The 18,167-nt window shown below is 41.3% G+C and overlaps 1 protein-coding gene across 1 annotated transcript in view; it reads right to left on the reverse strand.

Moving 5' to 3' along the window:
* Positions 1-18,167, reverse strand: part of jam3b (junctional adhesion molecule 3b) — a 52,789-nt gene that overhangs the window by 3,660 nt on the left and 30,962 nt on the right. Inside the window, exons 2-8 of the mRNA XM_066708194.1 lie at positions 11,745-11,813; positions 11,344-11,457; positions 10,815-10,967; positions 5,694-5,896; positions 5,124-5,223; positions 723-852; positions 219-273 (exon numbers count right to left, since the gene is read on the reverse strand). Coding sequence (XP_066564291.1) covers positions 219-273; positions 723-852; positions 5,124-5,223; positions 5,694-5,896; positions 10,815-10,967; positions 11,344-11,457; positions 11,745-11,813 — 824 coding nt within the window. The remainder of the gene's footprint in view (positions 1-218; positions 274-722; positions 853-5,123; positions 5,224-5,693; positions 5,897-10,814; positions 10,968-11,343; positions 11,458-11,744; positions 11,814-18,167) is intronic.

The following is an 18,167-nucleotide window of genomic DNA, read 5'->3' on the forward strand; positions in this document are numbered from 1 at the left end:
TTAACATTTATTGAGCCCCAGACTGATACTCTGAAGTGGTGGACCACTGAAATAAGCGTTTGATATGAAACCTAAAGCACAGGGCTGCAATAATACCTCTATACATTTATTTTCATCCACTTATGGTTTATATAATTAATAATAATATTATATAATTTCCCCGCACAGTTTAAGCACTGAAGAACTCTTACAGCCATAAAGTATTGTTTTATTCTTACCTCTTCATCTGTCCTGACATAATCCACACCATCTCCTTTTGCAGGGGGTTTGTAACTAGGGGAAAGATCAAGAATAAAAAGGTGTAAAGCTAACAAGCACTCACATGCTGTACATGTGAAATAAATATTAAAAAAAATTAGACACTGGTTTGCAATATAATACTAAGCTTTACTACACACTTGTACTGCACTTACATGGGCCATATGTGAGCTAATCAATAAACACTATCTGAAATTATAAGATCTGGATGCCAGGAGTGTTATCAGTTCCAGCCCTGGAAAATTAAACTCGAAAGGTTCATGATAATTTAAAGAATCTGCTTTCACATGCAGTTATGATTTCGGAAGTGGTCTTTTGTGTCTGGAAGTCTATTTTTAATTGACATAGCAGTCCTAGTTTCAAAACCACCGCAACACAAGCACATAACACTGCTGGTGAACTCAAGGAACTAGAACAATCATGGAAGCAACTGCAGGTTTGACAAGCCCATCAACTGTACATACTTGTTTCCTGTTTGCTTCTTGCTGACGAAGTAGCCTCTCTTATATGCACAACAGATCCCCACTGTTATAGACACAAGGACCGCCACTACGACCAACACCCCCAGTATGATCCCGGCAATGTTTAGATCATCTGGAAGAAAAAAGAAAACAAATCCCATTAAAAGAGCACCCTATTTGACCAGGAAGTCTTCAACACATCACGTACCAGTTATTAAATATACAAAACAATATACACTCACCTAAAGGATTATTAGGAACACCATACTAATAATGTGTTTGACCCCCTTTTGCCTTCAGAACTGCCTTAATTCTACGTGGCATTGATTCAACAAGGTGCTGAAAGCATTCTTTAGAAATGTTGGCCCATATTGATAGGATAGCATCTTGCAGTTGATGGAGATTTGTGGGATGCACATCCAGGGCACGAAGCTCCCGTTCCACCACATCCCAAAGATGCTCTATTGGGTTGAGATCTGGTGACTGTGGGGGCCAGTTTAGTACAGTGAACTCATTGTCATGTTCAAGAAACCAATTTGAAATGATTCGACCTTTGTGACATGGTGCATTATCCTGCTGGAAGTAGCCATCAGAGGATGGGTACATGGTGGTCATAAAGGGATGGACATGGTCAGAAACAATGCTCAGGTAGGCCGTGGCATTTAAACGATGCCCAATTGGCACTAAGGGGCCTAAAGTGTGCCAAGAAAACATCCCCCACACCATTACACCACCACCACCAGCCTGCACAGTGGTAACAAGGCATGATGGATCCATGTTCTCATTCTGTTTACACCAAATTCTGACTCTACCATCTGAATGTCTCAACAGAAATCAAGACTCATCAGACCAGGCAACATTTTTCCAGTCTTCAACTGTTCAATTTTGGTGAGCTTGTGCAAATTGTAGCCTCTTTTTCCTATTTGTAGTGGAGATGAGTGGTACCCGGTGGGGTGTTCTGCTGTTGTAGCCCATCCACCTCAAGGTTGTATGTGTTGTGGCTTCACAAATGCTTTGCTGCATACCTCGGTTGTAACGAGTGGTTATTTCAGTCAAAGTTGCTCTTCTATCAGCTTGAATCAGTCGGCCCATTCTCCTCTGACCTCTAGCATCAACAAGGCATTTTCGCCCCACAGGACTGCCGCATACTGGATGTTTTTCCCTTTTCACACCATTCTTTGTAAACCCTAGAAATGGTTGTGCGTGAAAATCCCAGTAACTGAGCAGATTGTGAAATACTCAGACCGGCCCGTCTGGCACCAACAACCATGCCACGCTCAAAATTGCTTAAATCACCTTTCTTTCCCATTCAGACATTCAGTTTGGAGTTCAGGAGATTGTCTTGACCAGGACCACACCCCTAAATGCATTGAAGCAACTGCCAAGTGATTGGTTGGTTAGATAATTGCATTAATGAGAAATTGAACAGGTGTTCCTAATAATCCTTTAGGTGAGTGTATACAGTGAGGGGAAAAAAGTATTTGATCCCCTGCTGATTTTGTACGTTTTCCCACGACAAAGAAATGATCAGTCTATAATTTTAATGGTAGGTGTATTTTAACAGTGAGAGACAGAATAACAGCAAAAAAATCCAGAAAAACGCATTTCAAAAAAGTTATAAATTGATTTGCATGTTAATGAGGGAAATAAGTATTTGATCCCCTATCAATCAGCAAGATTTCTGGCTCCCAGGTGTCTTTTATACAGGTAACGAGCTGAGATTAGGAGCACTCTCTTAAAGGGAGTGCTCCTAATCTCAGCTCGTTACCTGTATAAAAGACACCTGTCCACAGAAGCAATCAATCAATCAATCAGATGCCAAACTCTCCACCATGGCCAAGACCAAAGAGCTGTCCAAGGATGTCAGGGACAAGATTGTAGACCTACACAAGGCTGGAATGGGCTACAAGACCATCGCCAAGCAGCACGGTGAGAAGGTGACAATAGTTGGTGCGATTATTCGCAAATGGAAGAAACACAAAATAACTGTCAGTCTCCCTCGGTCTGGGGCTCCATGCAAGATCTCACCTCGTGGAGTTTCAATGATCATGAGAACGGTGAGGAATCAGCCCAGAACTACACGGGAGGATCTTGTTAATGATGTTAAGGCAGCTGGGACCATAGTCACCAAGAAAACAATTGGTAACACACTACGCCATGAAGGACTGAAATCCTGCAGCGCCTGCAAGGTCCCCCTGCTCAAGAAAGCACATGTACAGGCCCGTCTGAAGTTTGCCAATGAACATCTGAATGATTCAGAGGAGAACTGGGTGAAAGTGTTGTGGTCAGATCACCATCAGAACACCATCCCCACTGTCAAACATGGAGGTGGAAACATTATGCTTTGGGGGTGTTTTTCTGCTAAGGGGACAGGACAACTGCACCGCATCAAAGGGACGATGGACGGGGCCATGTACCATCAAATCTTGGGTGAGAACCTCCTTCCCTCAGCCAGGGCATTGAAAATGGGTCGTGGATGGTATTCCAGCATGACAATGACCCAAAACACACAGCCAAGGCAACAAAGGAGTGGCTCAAGAAGAAGCACATTAAGGTCCTGGAGTGGCCTAGCCAGTCTCCAGACCTTAATCCCATAGAAAATCTGTGGAGGGAGCTGAAGGTTCAAGTTGCCAAACGTCAGCCTCAAAACCTTAATGACTTGGAGAGGATCTGCAAAGAGGAGTGGGACAAAATCCCTCCTGAGATGTGTGCAAACCTGGTGGCCAACTACAAGAAACGTCTGACCTCTGTGATTGCCAACAAGGGTTTTGCCACTTATTCTTATTTCCCTCATTAACATGCAAATCAATTTATAACTTTTTTTTGAAATGCGTTTTTCTGGATTTTGTTGTTGTTATTCTGTCTCTCACTGTTAAAATACACCTACCATTATAATTATAGACTGATCATTTCTTTGTCAGTGGGCAAACATACAAAATCAGCAGGGGATCAACTACTTTTTCCCTCACTATACTCTTTAAAGGAAAGGGAGTAAGAATAAAAGTGTATAATGAACTCCGAATTGAACTAAAATGTATCATCCTTGTTGTGTTTTCTTTCTCATAAATACATCAGAGGATCGATATGTAATTGGTAATGAAAACATTCACTGCCTTTGAAAGTATGTTATTTAGTGATTCATCTAGTTTAATGCATATTGTTACAGAAACCTCACTAAGCTGACAGCTAACCAAATCCATAAAACACAGGGTAGTGGCCTATTATCAGCTAGAAAATAGTTCACTGTCTTTGTTTGGCTTTCACAGCCTGTTGTTGGCTGCTAGGTAAATTAAATAAACTACAATCAGGTGAGGCAGGGAGGCTAACAGGCACAGCTGTGTGCATTTTGAAGACAAACAGGCAGCCTGTAGGCCTGTGCCTTACTGCGGCTCTGAAAGCGTGCTGCTCTGCAGGGAGGTAATACAGAGTTTGCCATTGTGGGACGTGACAACAATACTCAGGAATGTTATTGGAATAGTTTTGGCAATAAAACCCACACCATCCTTGATTGCACCTGCCCCTCAGGACTAGATTTTAGCCCTTGGGCAACAAATGGACTTCAAGCCACTGGCACAGCACTTTATTTTTCAAACTTTTAATATATACAGTATATAATGGGGATGTTATCTGCCCATCCACAAACTTTCACCATCCTGGCATCAGAAACCACTTCAGCAGACAACAGCAATGGGTTGTCAAGGATGAGTAAGTCCAGTTGTGAGAAGCTGCTTGGAGAATGCGACATGGAGAGACCTGCACCAGCAGCTCAACGCAAGCTCAGGTACTGTGATTTATTACTCTCACTTTCTGATGCTTGGTTACACTGAAAATTAAGAGAGTAACTCCTAATTTAATGGCAATGAGCCAACGCAAATCTAGGGAGTTTATAGCCAGTGGTGTTTGGCGCACGGTTTTTAAGTTGTGCAGAAACTCTTAAATGGGCTTTGAGTCTTATGCAAAAAATGCTTTTGCTTTTTCCTTGTCTCTCATGTCAATTGTTCTGTGATTTTTTTACAGCTTATTCCTAAGCAGTGGTGTATTTTTCATTGCCAAAAGAGGTTTAAGGGTTTTTGTTTTTGTGTTTCCCCACATTTCTTCTTCTACTCTAATGTTGTTTTTGCTCAGCTGTCTTATCATAATCCTTGTCATGCTTAAGATTTCAGAGTTTGTAACACAAACTTGATCCTCCACAGGCTTACTGACTGACTGTTACAATATAACACATGCATGTTGTCATTGCTTTGTTTATTGGCATACATGACATTGTAATACAACAGCAAAATTGTCATTTTGATTTCCAAAAACTGCTGTGCTTGTGCCTTTAATTTGAATTGACAGCCGATCGGATTGACACTTCTTCTGCGTTTGTGTCTCATACGCTGGGTGGTTCAGTGAAGGACTTACACACTTCCATCATCTGTGGGCCGCACTGAGCCTCCCCGGCTGGGTTCTTGGCCCGGCAGTGGTACTGACCCGAGTCCTCCTTCCTCACTGTGCTGAATTTCTGGAGAGATGAACAAACAAACAAAAAAACACAACTGAATAAATAAATAAACAACACCACACTGTCACTTTTCATATGAATCATAGTTGTACAGTAAGACAAAAACAATGGTAGTAAGTCAAGATTTTGGCAGCCTTATTGTTTCACATAGCACCTAGTCCACTTTATCGTTGGGATTTTAAAAGTCCTGTACGTCAGGTCTAGCTGTAATGTGTAAATACTGCACATTGAGTATGTATTACGATTACTGCTGGAAAAAACAAGGTTTTAAAATGGTGTAAATATCACTAAAAGATTGGTTCTTGTGCAGCACTTGCTTGTTGCTTGTGGATGGTTGTTTAGTGGGTGCTGTTAGTGTGTCCTCCTTGGAAAAAATGGCCTGGTCTTTGTTTTGAAGTCACTCAAATAGGTACAGCCCAAAGCTAATTGGAAAAACTCGGGTGATCCTTTCATCCTGCTGTACAGCTTACCAGAGTTCCGCTTTTTGTGTTGAGCGTGTAGGAGGAGTTGAGGAATTTTGGGCTGGACTTGGGGTCCGTTGGAATTTCCTCTTTGTTCCGGAACCACTGGTACTCGGGCTTCGGGAATCCTTCATGCTCCACACAATGCAGCTCAGCAGACTTCCCCACCGGCACAGATTTGGGCACAATGCACTTGGGCACTACAGGCTTCACTGCAACGTGGCACACAAGATACACAAACGCATGTGGTGAACAGAGAGGTGGCAGCACTGCCTTACCAGGCCAGTGTGGTGTAAATCATATGACCTTATTTTGTCAAATATATACAGAAATGCATATACCTTCCTAACTGAGAAATGTAGGATTGTTTTAAAGGACTTAAGGAGACCGCTTTGAAGTTCTGTTTCACCAAAGTATGACAGATAACACATCCATGCTGTAAGGCCCCCCCAGCTGACATATGGGCTGCCATGCCCGTCTCCACAGAGACTAGCACCAAATTCCATTTGAAGATTTCTTTTGTAAAACACAGACATTCAAGGTACTTTATATATTCCATAAACCAGGCAACTAACCCACAAACTACATGCTGCTAACAGAAGTGTTACCCAGCTTCTTCCTCAGTTTGATAAACAATGAAAGGTGACTTAAAACTAACTTAATGACACTTAAGAAATTCTACTTCAGAACCAAAACATGATAAGCCATGTTTAGTCTTAAAAGAAAGAACCTTAGCTAAAACAACCATTGGACCATTTATATTTCACATACAATGCAACATTAACATTTTGTAAGAGAATTATTCACACATCCTAATTGATCCTCCACTGACATGGGCATCAGACCAGCCACCCCTGGAATTCCTAGAAATCTCAAATTTAACATCACCGAAAAAGAACACCTGGTTTGTTTGGTATCAACTGTAAGGTCATGCTTTGAGGGACTTGAAAATGTAATTGATAGAACTAAAACTTGACAATATAGAGAGTTAGAAACTCTAGGTAACATCCGAACCATTTTACACATTCCTCAAAGCCATTACACCCCCAACACACATTCTGTAGGAATCAAGGGAGAGGAATGGCAAAGACTGCTTCGATTCGAATTTCAATTTTATTACCCCAAACCTGACCAATCGGAAGTTTGGAAGGGAAGAGATTAAATGTCTAAAATGTATAAAAACAGAAAGTTAAAATTAGCAATTCGGAGCGGCACAATTGGTAGTGGTACAATTTGGAGTGGAACAACCTGGGAGAAGAACCCAGGAAGATTGGAAGACACTGAAGTGGAAACACAGGAAGGAATCCGGACCAGAACTTCTCTACCAACAACCTGGAAGCTTGGCAACCAAGTCCTCAATTCGACACAGTCTACCAGGCCTCCCCGCTATTGAACTCTGCCTTACTGAGGTTCAGTTAATCACACAGGTAGTAAACTTCATGTACTATTCAAGAATTGGGTAAATCACAGTTACATGTGTATGGGCTCTAAGTGTAGGAATGAGTAGCATTATATTATTATTTTAATTTTACATGCTTTGTGCTAGCGGTCAAGACAGTCCAGCAGTCGGTAGTTGGGGCCACATTCTCTATTGTAGACAATTGTGCTTTAAGTTCTGCTTTCTTTTCTCTGTAGCGCCTTTCTATGCGCCCGGTGATTGTGCCTCGCGATGGAATGCTATATCCTGGATCCACCAAATTCATTAAGCCCCGAAAACCTTCGCCGTCAACAATATTTATTGGCATCATATCTTTCTCTATTAACAGGCAAATCTCTTTTGTTATCCTCTCTGCCCGATGTTCATTACAGTTATTTCTAGCTAACATTGATGTAATGGTCGGTTGAGAGGAGGATGGACCACTATCCAAGGTGGTAGGATGTTTGTTTGTCAGGTGATACATCATTGGCGTAGTCATGGTGTTATATTTTAACACAGAATCAGTTTTTGCAGTGAACATTTTTTTAAATCAAAGTGATCCCAAACCATGTCGATCAAATTCTTATCGACAATTAATCGATCTTCGATTTAATCATTAACATCCCTAGATCCTATCCAGTCTATTTTTAAATGTTCCCAAACTTTCAGCATCAACCACATCGCTGGGGAGTTTGTTCCAGATTGTGACGACTCTCTGTGTGAAGAAATGTATCCTGTTTTCCGTCTTGAATGCCTTGAAGTCCAATTTCCATTTGAGTCCCCAGGTGCGTGTGTCCCTGCTGATCTGGAAAAGCATCTCTGGTTTGATGTGGTCAATGCCCTTCATGATTTTGAAGACTTGGATCAAGTCCCCACGTAGTCTCCTCTGTTCCAGGGTGAAAAGGTTCAGTTCCCTCAGTCTCTCCGAGTAGGACATTCCCTTCAGACCTGGAATAAGTCTGGTTGCTCTGGGGAGAGTGAGGAGTCCACATAGACTCCTAGATCTTTCTCATGCGTTACTTCATCTAGTTCTATTCCTCTCATAGTGTAATTATAGTGGACATTTTTGTTACCTGCATGTATTACCTTGCACTTGTCCACATTGAATTTCATCTGCCAGGTGTCGGCCCACAACTGAATATTATCTAAATCCCTTTGAATAGCCTGTGCTGCCGAGATAGTATCTGCTGAGCCACCTATTTTAGTATCATCTGCAAATTTGACAAGTTTGCTAACTATCCCAGAGTCCAGATCATTAATATAGATTAGAAAAAGCAAAGGCCCTAGTACTGATCCCTGTGGAACTCCACTAACAACCTCACTGCAGTTAGAAGCAACTCCTCTAATCGACAACCTCTGTTTCCTATACATCAACCAGTTCATAATCCATCTACTTACATTACCCTGAATACCTACAGCTTCCAATATGAGGATCAGTCTTTGCTGTGGAACCTTGTCAAAAGCTTTTTGAAAATCTAAGTATTTCATATAATATGCTTTCACATGACCTACAACTGCAGTTGCGTGTTCGAAAAAATTCGAATAAATTAGAGACATGATCTGCCTCGTCTAAACCCATGTTGACTATCTCCAAGAATATGGTTTTCATTAAGATGCTCCTCTATTTTGTCTAATAATTTTTTCCAACATTTTACAGGTGATGAAGGTGACACTGACTGGTCTGTAATTTCCTGGCTCAGTTTTGTCTCCTTTCTTGTGGATTGGTGTGACATTTGCTGTTTTCCAGTCAGTTGGCACATCCCCTGTTCTAAGTGTAATTTAGAATAATCGAGTTAGCGGCTTATAAATAATTTCCCTCATTTCTTTAAGTACTGTTGGAAATATACCATCTGGCCCAGGTGATTTGTTTGTTTATAATTCTGCTAGTGCATTTAGTACCTCCTCCTCATTTATCCTGATCTCTCTTAGGGTTTCACTGGACTGATTGTTAACCTGTGGCATGTTATCCATTTTTTCTTTTGTAAAAATCTATAAAATACTAATTTAGAACATTTGCCACATCTTGTTCGTTTTCCAGGATACTACCATTTGTGCCCTTTATCTGTTTCACTTCCTCCTTTATTGACCTCTTGCTGTTGTAGAAATGAAAAAAGCTCTTTGCATTAGTTTTAGCTCCAAGAGCTATGTTTCTTTCTATTTCCCACTTTGCTTTCCTGATCCCTCTCACTCTCTTTTAATCCTATCCACCCTGCATTTCTCCCTCCTAACCTTACAATTACATGTTGTCCCTTTACATTTTATTAATAAACATATTTCCTATTTGAACGAAACAGCTTCAAGGTCAATTAATCCAAATCAACCTCAACGCTAATCTGAATTCATATTAGTAAAGTATTGTGGTAACTTGTGTATCAACCCGGTCTCATTTTCAGAGAACTTGACTGCTGTGGGTTGTATGTGTGGGGGTCACTAGATAATAGGACTTTATTCAGCAAATTATTATTTCTTCTAAAATTGATACCAGATAAAACGGAAACTCGAAAGTACTTGCTAATAAAACAATAACTGTAATGATGAAACAATTTGTTCATTGCAACATTTTGGTTGTATCTTATCAGATCAGCACCCTTTCATTTCATTAAACTATTTACAGGGGCTTTCCCCTTAAATATGCTCTGATAAAATGGTGGGGCACAAAGTACCTTAAAACACATTGACCTCTGTATGACAGAGAAGTTAAAAACAAATTCGCTGTTTTTAGTACTTAAAGCAGAAGGAGTTTTATGCAGCTGGCAGGTTCTTTCTGTTTTGTGTTAGCCAAGTCCTCTGGGGCACTCCCCCATTGCGGCTAAGATAGGCAAGAACAAGGCAGGAGAAGCAGACTGGATGCCGTGCATTGGAGAGCACGGTCCCTTCAGATCGCCCCTGCCAGCACTGCCATGCCAGCGGGCACTCCAGCCGCCTGTGCTTTCCATGTTTAGCCATCGCCTCGCTCCGGGATGCGGTTTCAAAGAATGTCCATTTTTAGGCAGAGCACGCCTCAGAACCACGCTCGTTCACAGTGGGCCGCGGCCAACACCAAGATACAGCACTGGCGTGATGCGCTGCCCCGGGCTCAGCTTACAGGCATCACAGCTGTAGGACATTAACACCACTGAGAATGGACCGAAAACAAAATCGGTCCCTGTAGGGCACTGTCATCCACTGCAAAAGTCACCGTGAATTCGGTGTCCAGCATTCGAAACACACCAAGTCCAGGGCTACCATGTACTGTGATGTGTCCTGAGACTTCACTCCTTCCTTGTCCAATGGCCGTGATCATAACCGAGTTTTAATGTGAAGTGTTAATGCAATATACATGCTTAGCTACCATTGGCTTGGCTGCGATTTCAGCATTCACCACAAGGTGGCATGCATTCTGTATATTGTATTGGTCCTTTGAAAACAAGGAGGCACCCAGTAACTGAGTCTTCTACTACATGTACAGAATGTTTCATTAATCAATGCATTAAAGTATTATCCAAGTGGGGGATACTTGATTGCTTTTAAAGTTTCATTGTTCTGTATTGTATCTTCTTACACATTACATTGCACATAGTGCTACACGGGGGAGTAGGATAGACGGACTGTTACAAAAAAGAGAATAAAATTGATTGATTGATTGTGTGTATATATATGTATATAGTTTATTTAAAGCATTTATGTTGAAATAATAATGATAATTTAAAAATGCACATGTGCATAACACATACCTTGTACTTCAAGACTGATTAGGATCTCATCAAATGTTTTCATGTCATTGGGTGCCGACACTTCACAGCGGTACTGCGCCGTGTCCTCTCGGGTCGCGTTGGTTATCAGTAAGCTTGCTGGTTCTAGCAACATTGCTCTGTTTTGCAGCGCCCCTGAAGCAAGCAAACAAGGACAATTTTGTATTTTTTCATGGGTGCCTTCAAGACAGAAAAGCATTTTGTAAAACCTTTGTTAAAGGAATAATACACTACAGAAGAAGGTAGTGTTACTGTTCTCTTTTTTTCTACTTTGTTTTCCCTTTGATCCACTTGAATAGGTGTATATGCATCTGAGACAGAGAGCAGCTATGTTAAAATATTACATTTAGCAATTTAAATTAACCAAATATTCTCAGAAAATAACTTCAGATTTTTTTCAAAAACATTTTTGTTGGCTACAACCGATTTGATTAACATGTATGTGTCTCGAAATTTCCAGGAACTTGGTGTGGTGGGGGGGAGAATTGCAGTATTCATCTGCTCCACATACCTATAATTTTGGATTCAAAATAAACATAGCTGGGCTCTCCATTCTGGATCTTCTTCCATTCGATCCGGGGCTTGAGTGTGGTGATGGAACGTATCAAACAGGACAACTCAACCTCTGAGAAATTAAAGGAAGGGGGGGAAGAAATCACATTGTGGTCAATGGTTTGGAAAGCTTCTTGCCTAGTTCTGAATCGTTTTTAGATAAAGTAGTTCAAATCAGAACTGAGCATGAGCGCAAGCAAACAAATGGCATCGGACCTTCATATGTTTAAGAAAATGAAATTATTACTACTACATTTCTTATTAAATATTGTTCGGTAGTAAAATAAAATGGTAATATAAATAGTAAAATAGTTTTCAAGGTGACTTCAATGGGGAGGACGCCCATGTCTGTAAACTTACTGGCAAACTCGGTGACCACCGGCTTAAAATTATCACTGGACAGTTGTACCGCGAGCGATGTCCTGCAACCTAGGAGACAAAACAAAAAGAGAATTAAAAAAATAATAAACGCTCAACATCAGGTTACTGTACAATTGCATACATATCTTGATGAGCATGTCATGCTGTTTTCTTAGTGTAGTTTCTTGATGTCCTCATGGCCAGCTAGTATCCTCTTATCGCATGCAAACTCTTATTACATGCCTCAAGAAACCACAATCAAGTGTAGCCTTACTGGGAGACATCAGCACAGTGGTTAGGCACACACAACTCTCCTAGATTGCATTGTCTCAGCTGGAGCCATTCTGTAATCTTCTACAATCAAGAACTAGAACCATGTCCAGGAGATCTAGAAAACTATATAACATTCAATATTCACCCAGGATATAAAAACACACATGGACATGGACTCGTCAGTGAAAACATTTCAGCTTTTATAATCTAGCCTGCTGAGCTTTAATTTGCTCTGTGTTACATCTGTTAAACGCACTCTTTCAGACGTTTCTCCTACAAACCTGAAGACAGGCCCATTCCTGGTCATGTAGTTAATATGTCAATGGTCTCTTTGCTTCAACACTGTTTGCAAGCAATGCAAAAAAAAATCTACAGTTTTCATGTATTGATTGTGTATTATGCTGGCATGAGGTGTTACCATTTGTAGTTTGGTGCTGTAACAAGTGTCTGGTTATGCAACACAATACCAAGCAGCATATAATTGTGCAGTCGGGCACGTGCCCATGCGCTTTGGGCACGGCTCTTCCTCAGAGTGAACTGCTATTTGGTTTTGTTTTCACGCACTGACCGATGTTTCTGTGCCAGTAATTGAGCATAGGCTCACTGGGTAACAGCGATTCGGACTTCACAGTGAGCTTGGCTAGCCTGGTGTGGGTTTCTGACATGACTCACTACAAAGCGGTTCAGATGTGTATATACATGAGCAGCAGGCAGCACTGCAAGTTTATATATATTTGTCCTGGGGCAGAAAATACAAGGTTAATAGACCATAGATCCAGAAAGTCACTTTTTGTTTTTCAGCTTAACTCTTGTTCTTGTAGTCAGAAACATCTTTGTCCTTCACAGATAAGTTATGATGAAACTTAATTTATATGAATTAAGTTACCGAATTATAATTATAACCTAATATATATGTAATGGAAAAACTTGTGTAGCTTTGTGCATTTTTTTTTTTTTTGTCATACTTTACTCCATGAATAGCACTAGACATTTATTTTGCAATGGTGTGAAACTGTGAAAGATTAATTTCTGTCAACCAATGATGTCTCTTCACCTGCATTTTTCTCTCTTTATTGAGATTCTGCAGGTTTTAAACAGGAAACAGTGACGTTACAGTCAATCTGGTGAACTGCTCCATCTTCTATTTAGCAAGGATGAAAAATTATTCCAACTTTTTTTATATATATACACATGTGGCAGCACTCAGTTTTCTGAATATTTAATCGTCCCTCGACACAGTAGATTACTTAAATTTTTATACATTTTAAAAACTGGACATTTTTTCTACATCTAGGCCACATCTCCTATGATGTGATCCATTTCAGATTGCAGGACTGTGAAAAAGAGGCACCAACTCCAAGGTGGAGTGCTGGATAAAGCCCCACATGATTCAGAAAAGGCCTCTCCAGTTGTATAACCAGACTGGTGTCATATATATGAGCGGTTCATAATACCACACCATGAATAGCTGCCAGTTTTTAGATCAGATTATACTGTCAGTAAACACTCCATTTTTTTTTGGAATATAAAGACTTTAACATTTTTAAAGCTTTGGGTTTAAAAAAAAAAGATCTGTTGGTAACACATTGTAATCTCCTGTACTTGGCTTTCAAAGTTTTATATCACAGTCTGGTTTTAAAGAAGATTTAGTTTCAGCAGGGGATCATTCTTGGTATGTTTATTAAGCATATTAGGGGCTTTATATTCTGTATTTTAAGTCTCCAGGATATTTTTCACTTTTTACGCAAGTTGTTTTTTTTTCTTCTTCTTCCCGCATGCTCTAACACAGAATTGTTTTTGAATGTGAGTCACCTTGGATGAAAGTTTTGAACTCCAGTCTGTAAATAAGAACTCCCGTCAGCCGATGTTTACAACACAAACTCTTCAGTCAGAGATCTCGGCTGGCTGCTTCTTTGGGGTCTCCATGTGTCTCCATCCTCAAAGCTAAGCTCACGCCTTGAGTGTGCATTTGCCACCTCTGAGCAGAAGCAGCTTCTCGGGGCCGAGACGAGCGTAAACCCTCCCGCAGCCACCTGCCACAGCACTCAAATGGAAATAAATCTGTGTCTGCACTGAGAGGACATGTGGGGAAAGATCTAACAGGGTCTGTGCTGTCCAAGGGAAAACTTTTCTACTTCTTATTTTGCTCAAGGAAAACAATCTTATTTTTTGTTGTTGCAAAGGATAGTTTATGGTCAGTTGAACTAAAAATAAATAAAATAAATAAAACACGTTTGAGCCTTTCTCAATGGCAAATGCTTTTCTGTTTCTATATAAAGAACTTATTAAAGAGAAAGTAATTTTCTCATTGTTGTCAAATTAGCTGTTAAAGAAATAATTTCCTGTGTGTGTTTCTGGGCAAATATTTTATCCAGCATGTTAATTAGGGTGATGGAATCATAATTTACCTGGCTGTCGTGGGTACAATAGCCACCAGCCCGCAGAGCTGCTCAGATTATACATGTCTTCAGTTTTTACAACGATTGTCATGTTGTGGCCTCTTCTGTGCTGACATTGAAGGAGAGGAGATGTATGCAATGCAGCTGGGCTGTACAGATAGATGGCCCCAACTGTCCGTATTTTATTTTTAAGAACATATTTCATCCAAGACATGCAGGCAATGAAAGGGTACAGTAGCTAGAAAAGTTGCCTACTACTGATGCCTAAAGTCTGATCAACACTTATACACTTGCATTGAATGGACAAAATTATGGGACCTTTTTCTTTGGTTTCTTATGTGTCCTTTTTGCATTGTTAACCACCCTCTGCAGGAAATTACGAAGACGGTTCTTTATAATGTTTTTAGCCCTTGCCCACAGTATTATTTTCCGGACCGTTAGTACGGTCACAGCTGCCAAAATCCCGAAAGTTCGTCCTCCTCATCGCACTGCAGCTACCCTTTCATCTTGTGCCGAAGGAAAAAGCTGCAGAAGGGAGTCCGAACTGCTACAGCAGGCCCTTGCGTGTCTGTTCGCATAAGAGTTACAGCGGGACTGCAGTTTAAGTGACAGTCAGCTAAAAGGTTGTAAAGTCTGTCCTAGAAAAAAACGTATCGCTCCAGGAAGGCGTGAAAATCTTGGGTCATCATCAATCACGTCTTAACAACCATTCCCGTACACGCTGCACACTTCAAGATAGACGACCAGGCAACTGTGGACAGATCAAACTAACAGTCTACTTCTCCCCAACCAAGGGTGTATAGAGGGAGTGGAGGAGTTGCAGAGAATCATGTTCAGCTCAGCATTTACCCTCCACAACTGCTGCATTAAAAAAGAAAAAAGAGGGAATCTAGCACATCATTTGTTTGCCCAGCTCCTAAACCACTGAGGTGATGGATAGGAAGTGATATGTGGACTGTGCACGGCAGGTGTCTGCACTCCTGCTTTGCTTTCCCCTGCACCCTATTAGGCTCCATCCTGTCCTCAATCATCTCAGTCTCACGGGACACTGCCCGGAAGCGACTGAGCTTCGCACTTAGCACAACCATATTGCTGCTCCTGACACGAGTGCGCTCCGCAGGACGCCACAACGCTGAGAGATTTAATTTAGGAGAACAAGAACGGCTGAAAAGCTCTGGCACTAGTTCCCGGCAGCCCTGTCCACTGCCATATGAACACTATGAAATTTTGTAGCCATCCATGGGATAATTGAGCCCTCAAACGATGCAGGTGCTAGCTGACCTACATACCCCTCCTCCTCTGTACTCGGCCCTGGCTTGGCACCCGCAGCTGTGTGAAATCTGGCAATCTCCGTGAAGATCTGATCTTACACATTCTTTCATGGTAAGCGTGGCAATTTCACTGGGGTCAATCTCTGTGAAATGCCCCCACAAAGCTCCATGCCGAATGCCACCTTGGATGTCTACTGACGTGTAGTTAATATTTGCCTGTTGAAATATGATACAAGAAGCGCTTTGATTGGGCTTCAATGAATTACAGTTTTCTTGATTATTATGATCTTCACATTCTTCGGTCTTGGACATTTGACTTCAAATTGATAAGAGGTTTCTCTATGGATGCAGATGTACTAAAAAATATGCTTGAACCTGAAAACCCTGTCTATGTTTTGCTCACTACTTCCATAGTAAGCTAGTAGTGATTTCTCCGATCTTCAATTTCTAACATAAATCAAGGGTATTCCTTCTGGGACTCCACTTGTACAGAGAAGTTACATTTTCTCATTAAAGCAGTTACAGCCCTACAGCATATAATGTTATTGCACAGGCTGAAAAGAATATGGGCAAAGTTTTATGTGCAACCATAGATCTTACTTATCTTACCAAATTAATTGACTTCAAGAACTGCATTCAGCAGTAGAATAATAATACATACAACACATCCATGAACATCCCAGGATATTTAAAGTTCTAAAGCTGGTAAACATCAACGAACAGCAGCTCATTAAAGAGACTGCCCTTCAGATTGTTACTGGTGCCACACTGTCTCCTGTTCTCTGCTTCCAGATCGGAAAGACTGAGAATTTAGGAAGAAGGCAGGACTGAGGATACACTCAGTCTCTGGGGAAGTGCTAGATATCTGCAGTGCTGTCCTCTACAACTGGTTATGCAGAGCACTGGGCAGCCCTGGTTGTTCCGGTGTGGGTTCACTCTGACGGGTGAACTGCATATCTGTGCTGGGCACCACAACTACAGTGCAGATTACCTTCTTGGGCATCTGCAGAAGCTAATTTGGATTCTGGATGTTGCTCTGCCAGGAAATATGTGCAATGCATTTATTTGTGTTTTATTTATTTTGTAAGCTTCGTACTGTACAGTCCAGACTGTTTATCACTGCGAAAACTAACAGAAACCACAACTGACAGTTTAGCTCAGGAGAGGGCAGACAAATACTGTTCTGGAAACATGTCCCCATTGTCTTTGATACGCACTGCCTGTGTGCCACGGTGGCTTAGGCTCTGTCTGTGCTGTGGAAGGTTACTGGGAGACATACAAGTCCAGGTCCATAGCTGCCAGTGAGAAAGGGATATTTACGGAGGTCACCGCAAATAATAGACAAGTCCCATTCAGAAAATGCTTGGTTTCAAATTCTTCTGCTTCTCCCGCCAATAAAGCAATAGGAATGTGAGACCCACAGGTTGACCTCCTGCAATAGCCTTTTATCATACAAATGTGCAAGACCAATACAATCGCTGTTGTGTACAGGGAGCTGGAGTTGTTTTAGTGGGAGAGCAGAAATAGTTTGACAACCCTGAGGCTTCAGTGTAACAAAATAAATAAACAAAAATAAAAACATGAATCAAAAACCATTCACTGAATCATTTTTTTTGTGGTAACGTGGTCTGAAGAGAGAGGAGAGAAATCTGTGAAATGCATTAACGCACATTTCACTGATGAAATTAAAGTACCAAAATCAGAATCTACCAAGAGCTGAGATACATCCTGTGTGCAGATGTAAACAGTGGTTGTGTAACTTGTAAAGCCCCCCACATTGATGTAATGAATCGGAGAAAACCAGCCCTTCACACTTGCTTCAAAACCAGCCCCCAAAAGCCATAAATTGTACCCATGGTGAGGATTGAAGGAGGACATTGCTGGCTCTGAATCTCCACTTGGCTATTTGACATTTCCAAAGTGGCGATGCTTCAGTTGGGACAAAGCCTGAGAGAAATACATCAGTCGGGCTGCATTCCTCAGATTCAGATCCTCTCCGGTTGCTTAAAAGGGATTACCGTGGCAGCTACCCCAAAAAAGAAACCCAAGATGCGCAAGAAAGATACTTGAAAGAGATCTCCCTACTGAAGCCTGAGTAACTGTATTCCAATACCCCCCGAGCGGTTTGGCAAGCAGTGTGTTTATTGTACTCGGGTTAAAGTGCCTGTAAGAACATTTGTATGCTTTTATACCCGTGAATGTTATCTCCCACAGCAGAGTGGAGGCATCACCACACACGGCTATCGGTGGGAACACAAGTAACACATTATTCGAGAGACTATCAGGAACACTCGCAGGGAGTCTCGGAGGACAGCCTTTGGTTTCTGCGTCACCGACCTCGCAGAGATGGCCCCACCGCTTGCCTGTGTGACAAGGAGTGTGTGCGAGCGGTCATTCTCCCACAGTTGTCTGCTAAACCCTCTATTGGTTCATAATTTGTAAGACATTTTAAATCCATGAGCATTGAGATCTTAAACAGA

Source organism: Amia ocellicauda, chromosome 1, assembly GCF_036373705.1.
Source record: "Amia ocellicauda isolate fAmiCal2 chromosome 1, fAmiCal2.hap1, whole genome shotgun sequence".
NCBI lineage: Eukaryota > Metazoa > Chordata > Actinopteri > Amiiformes > Amiidae > Amia > Amia ocellicauda.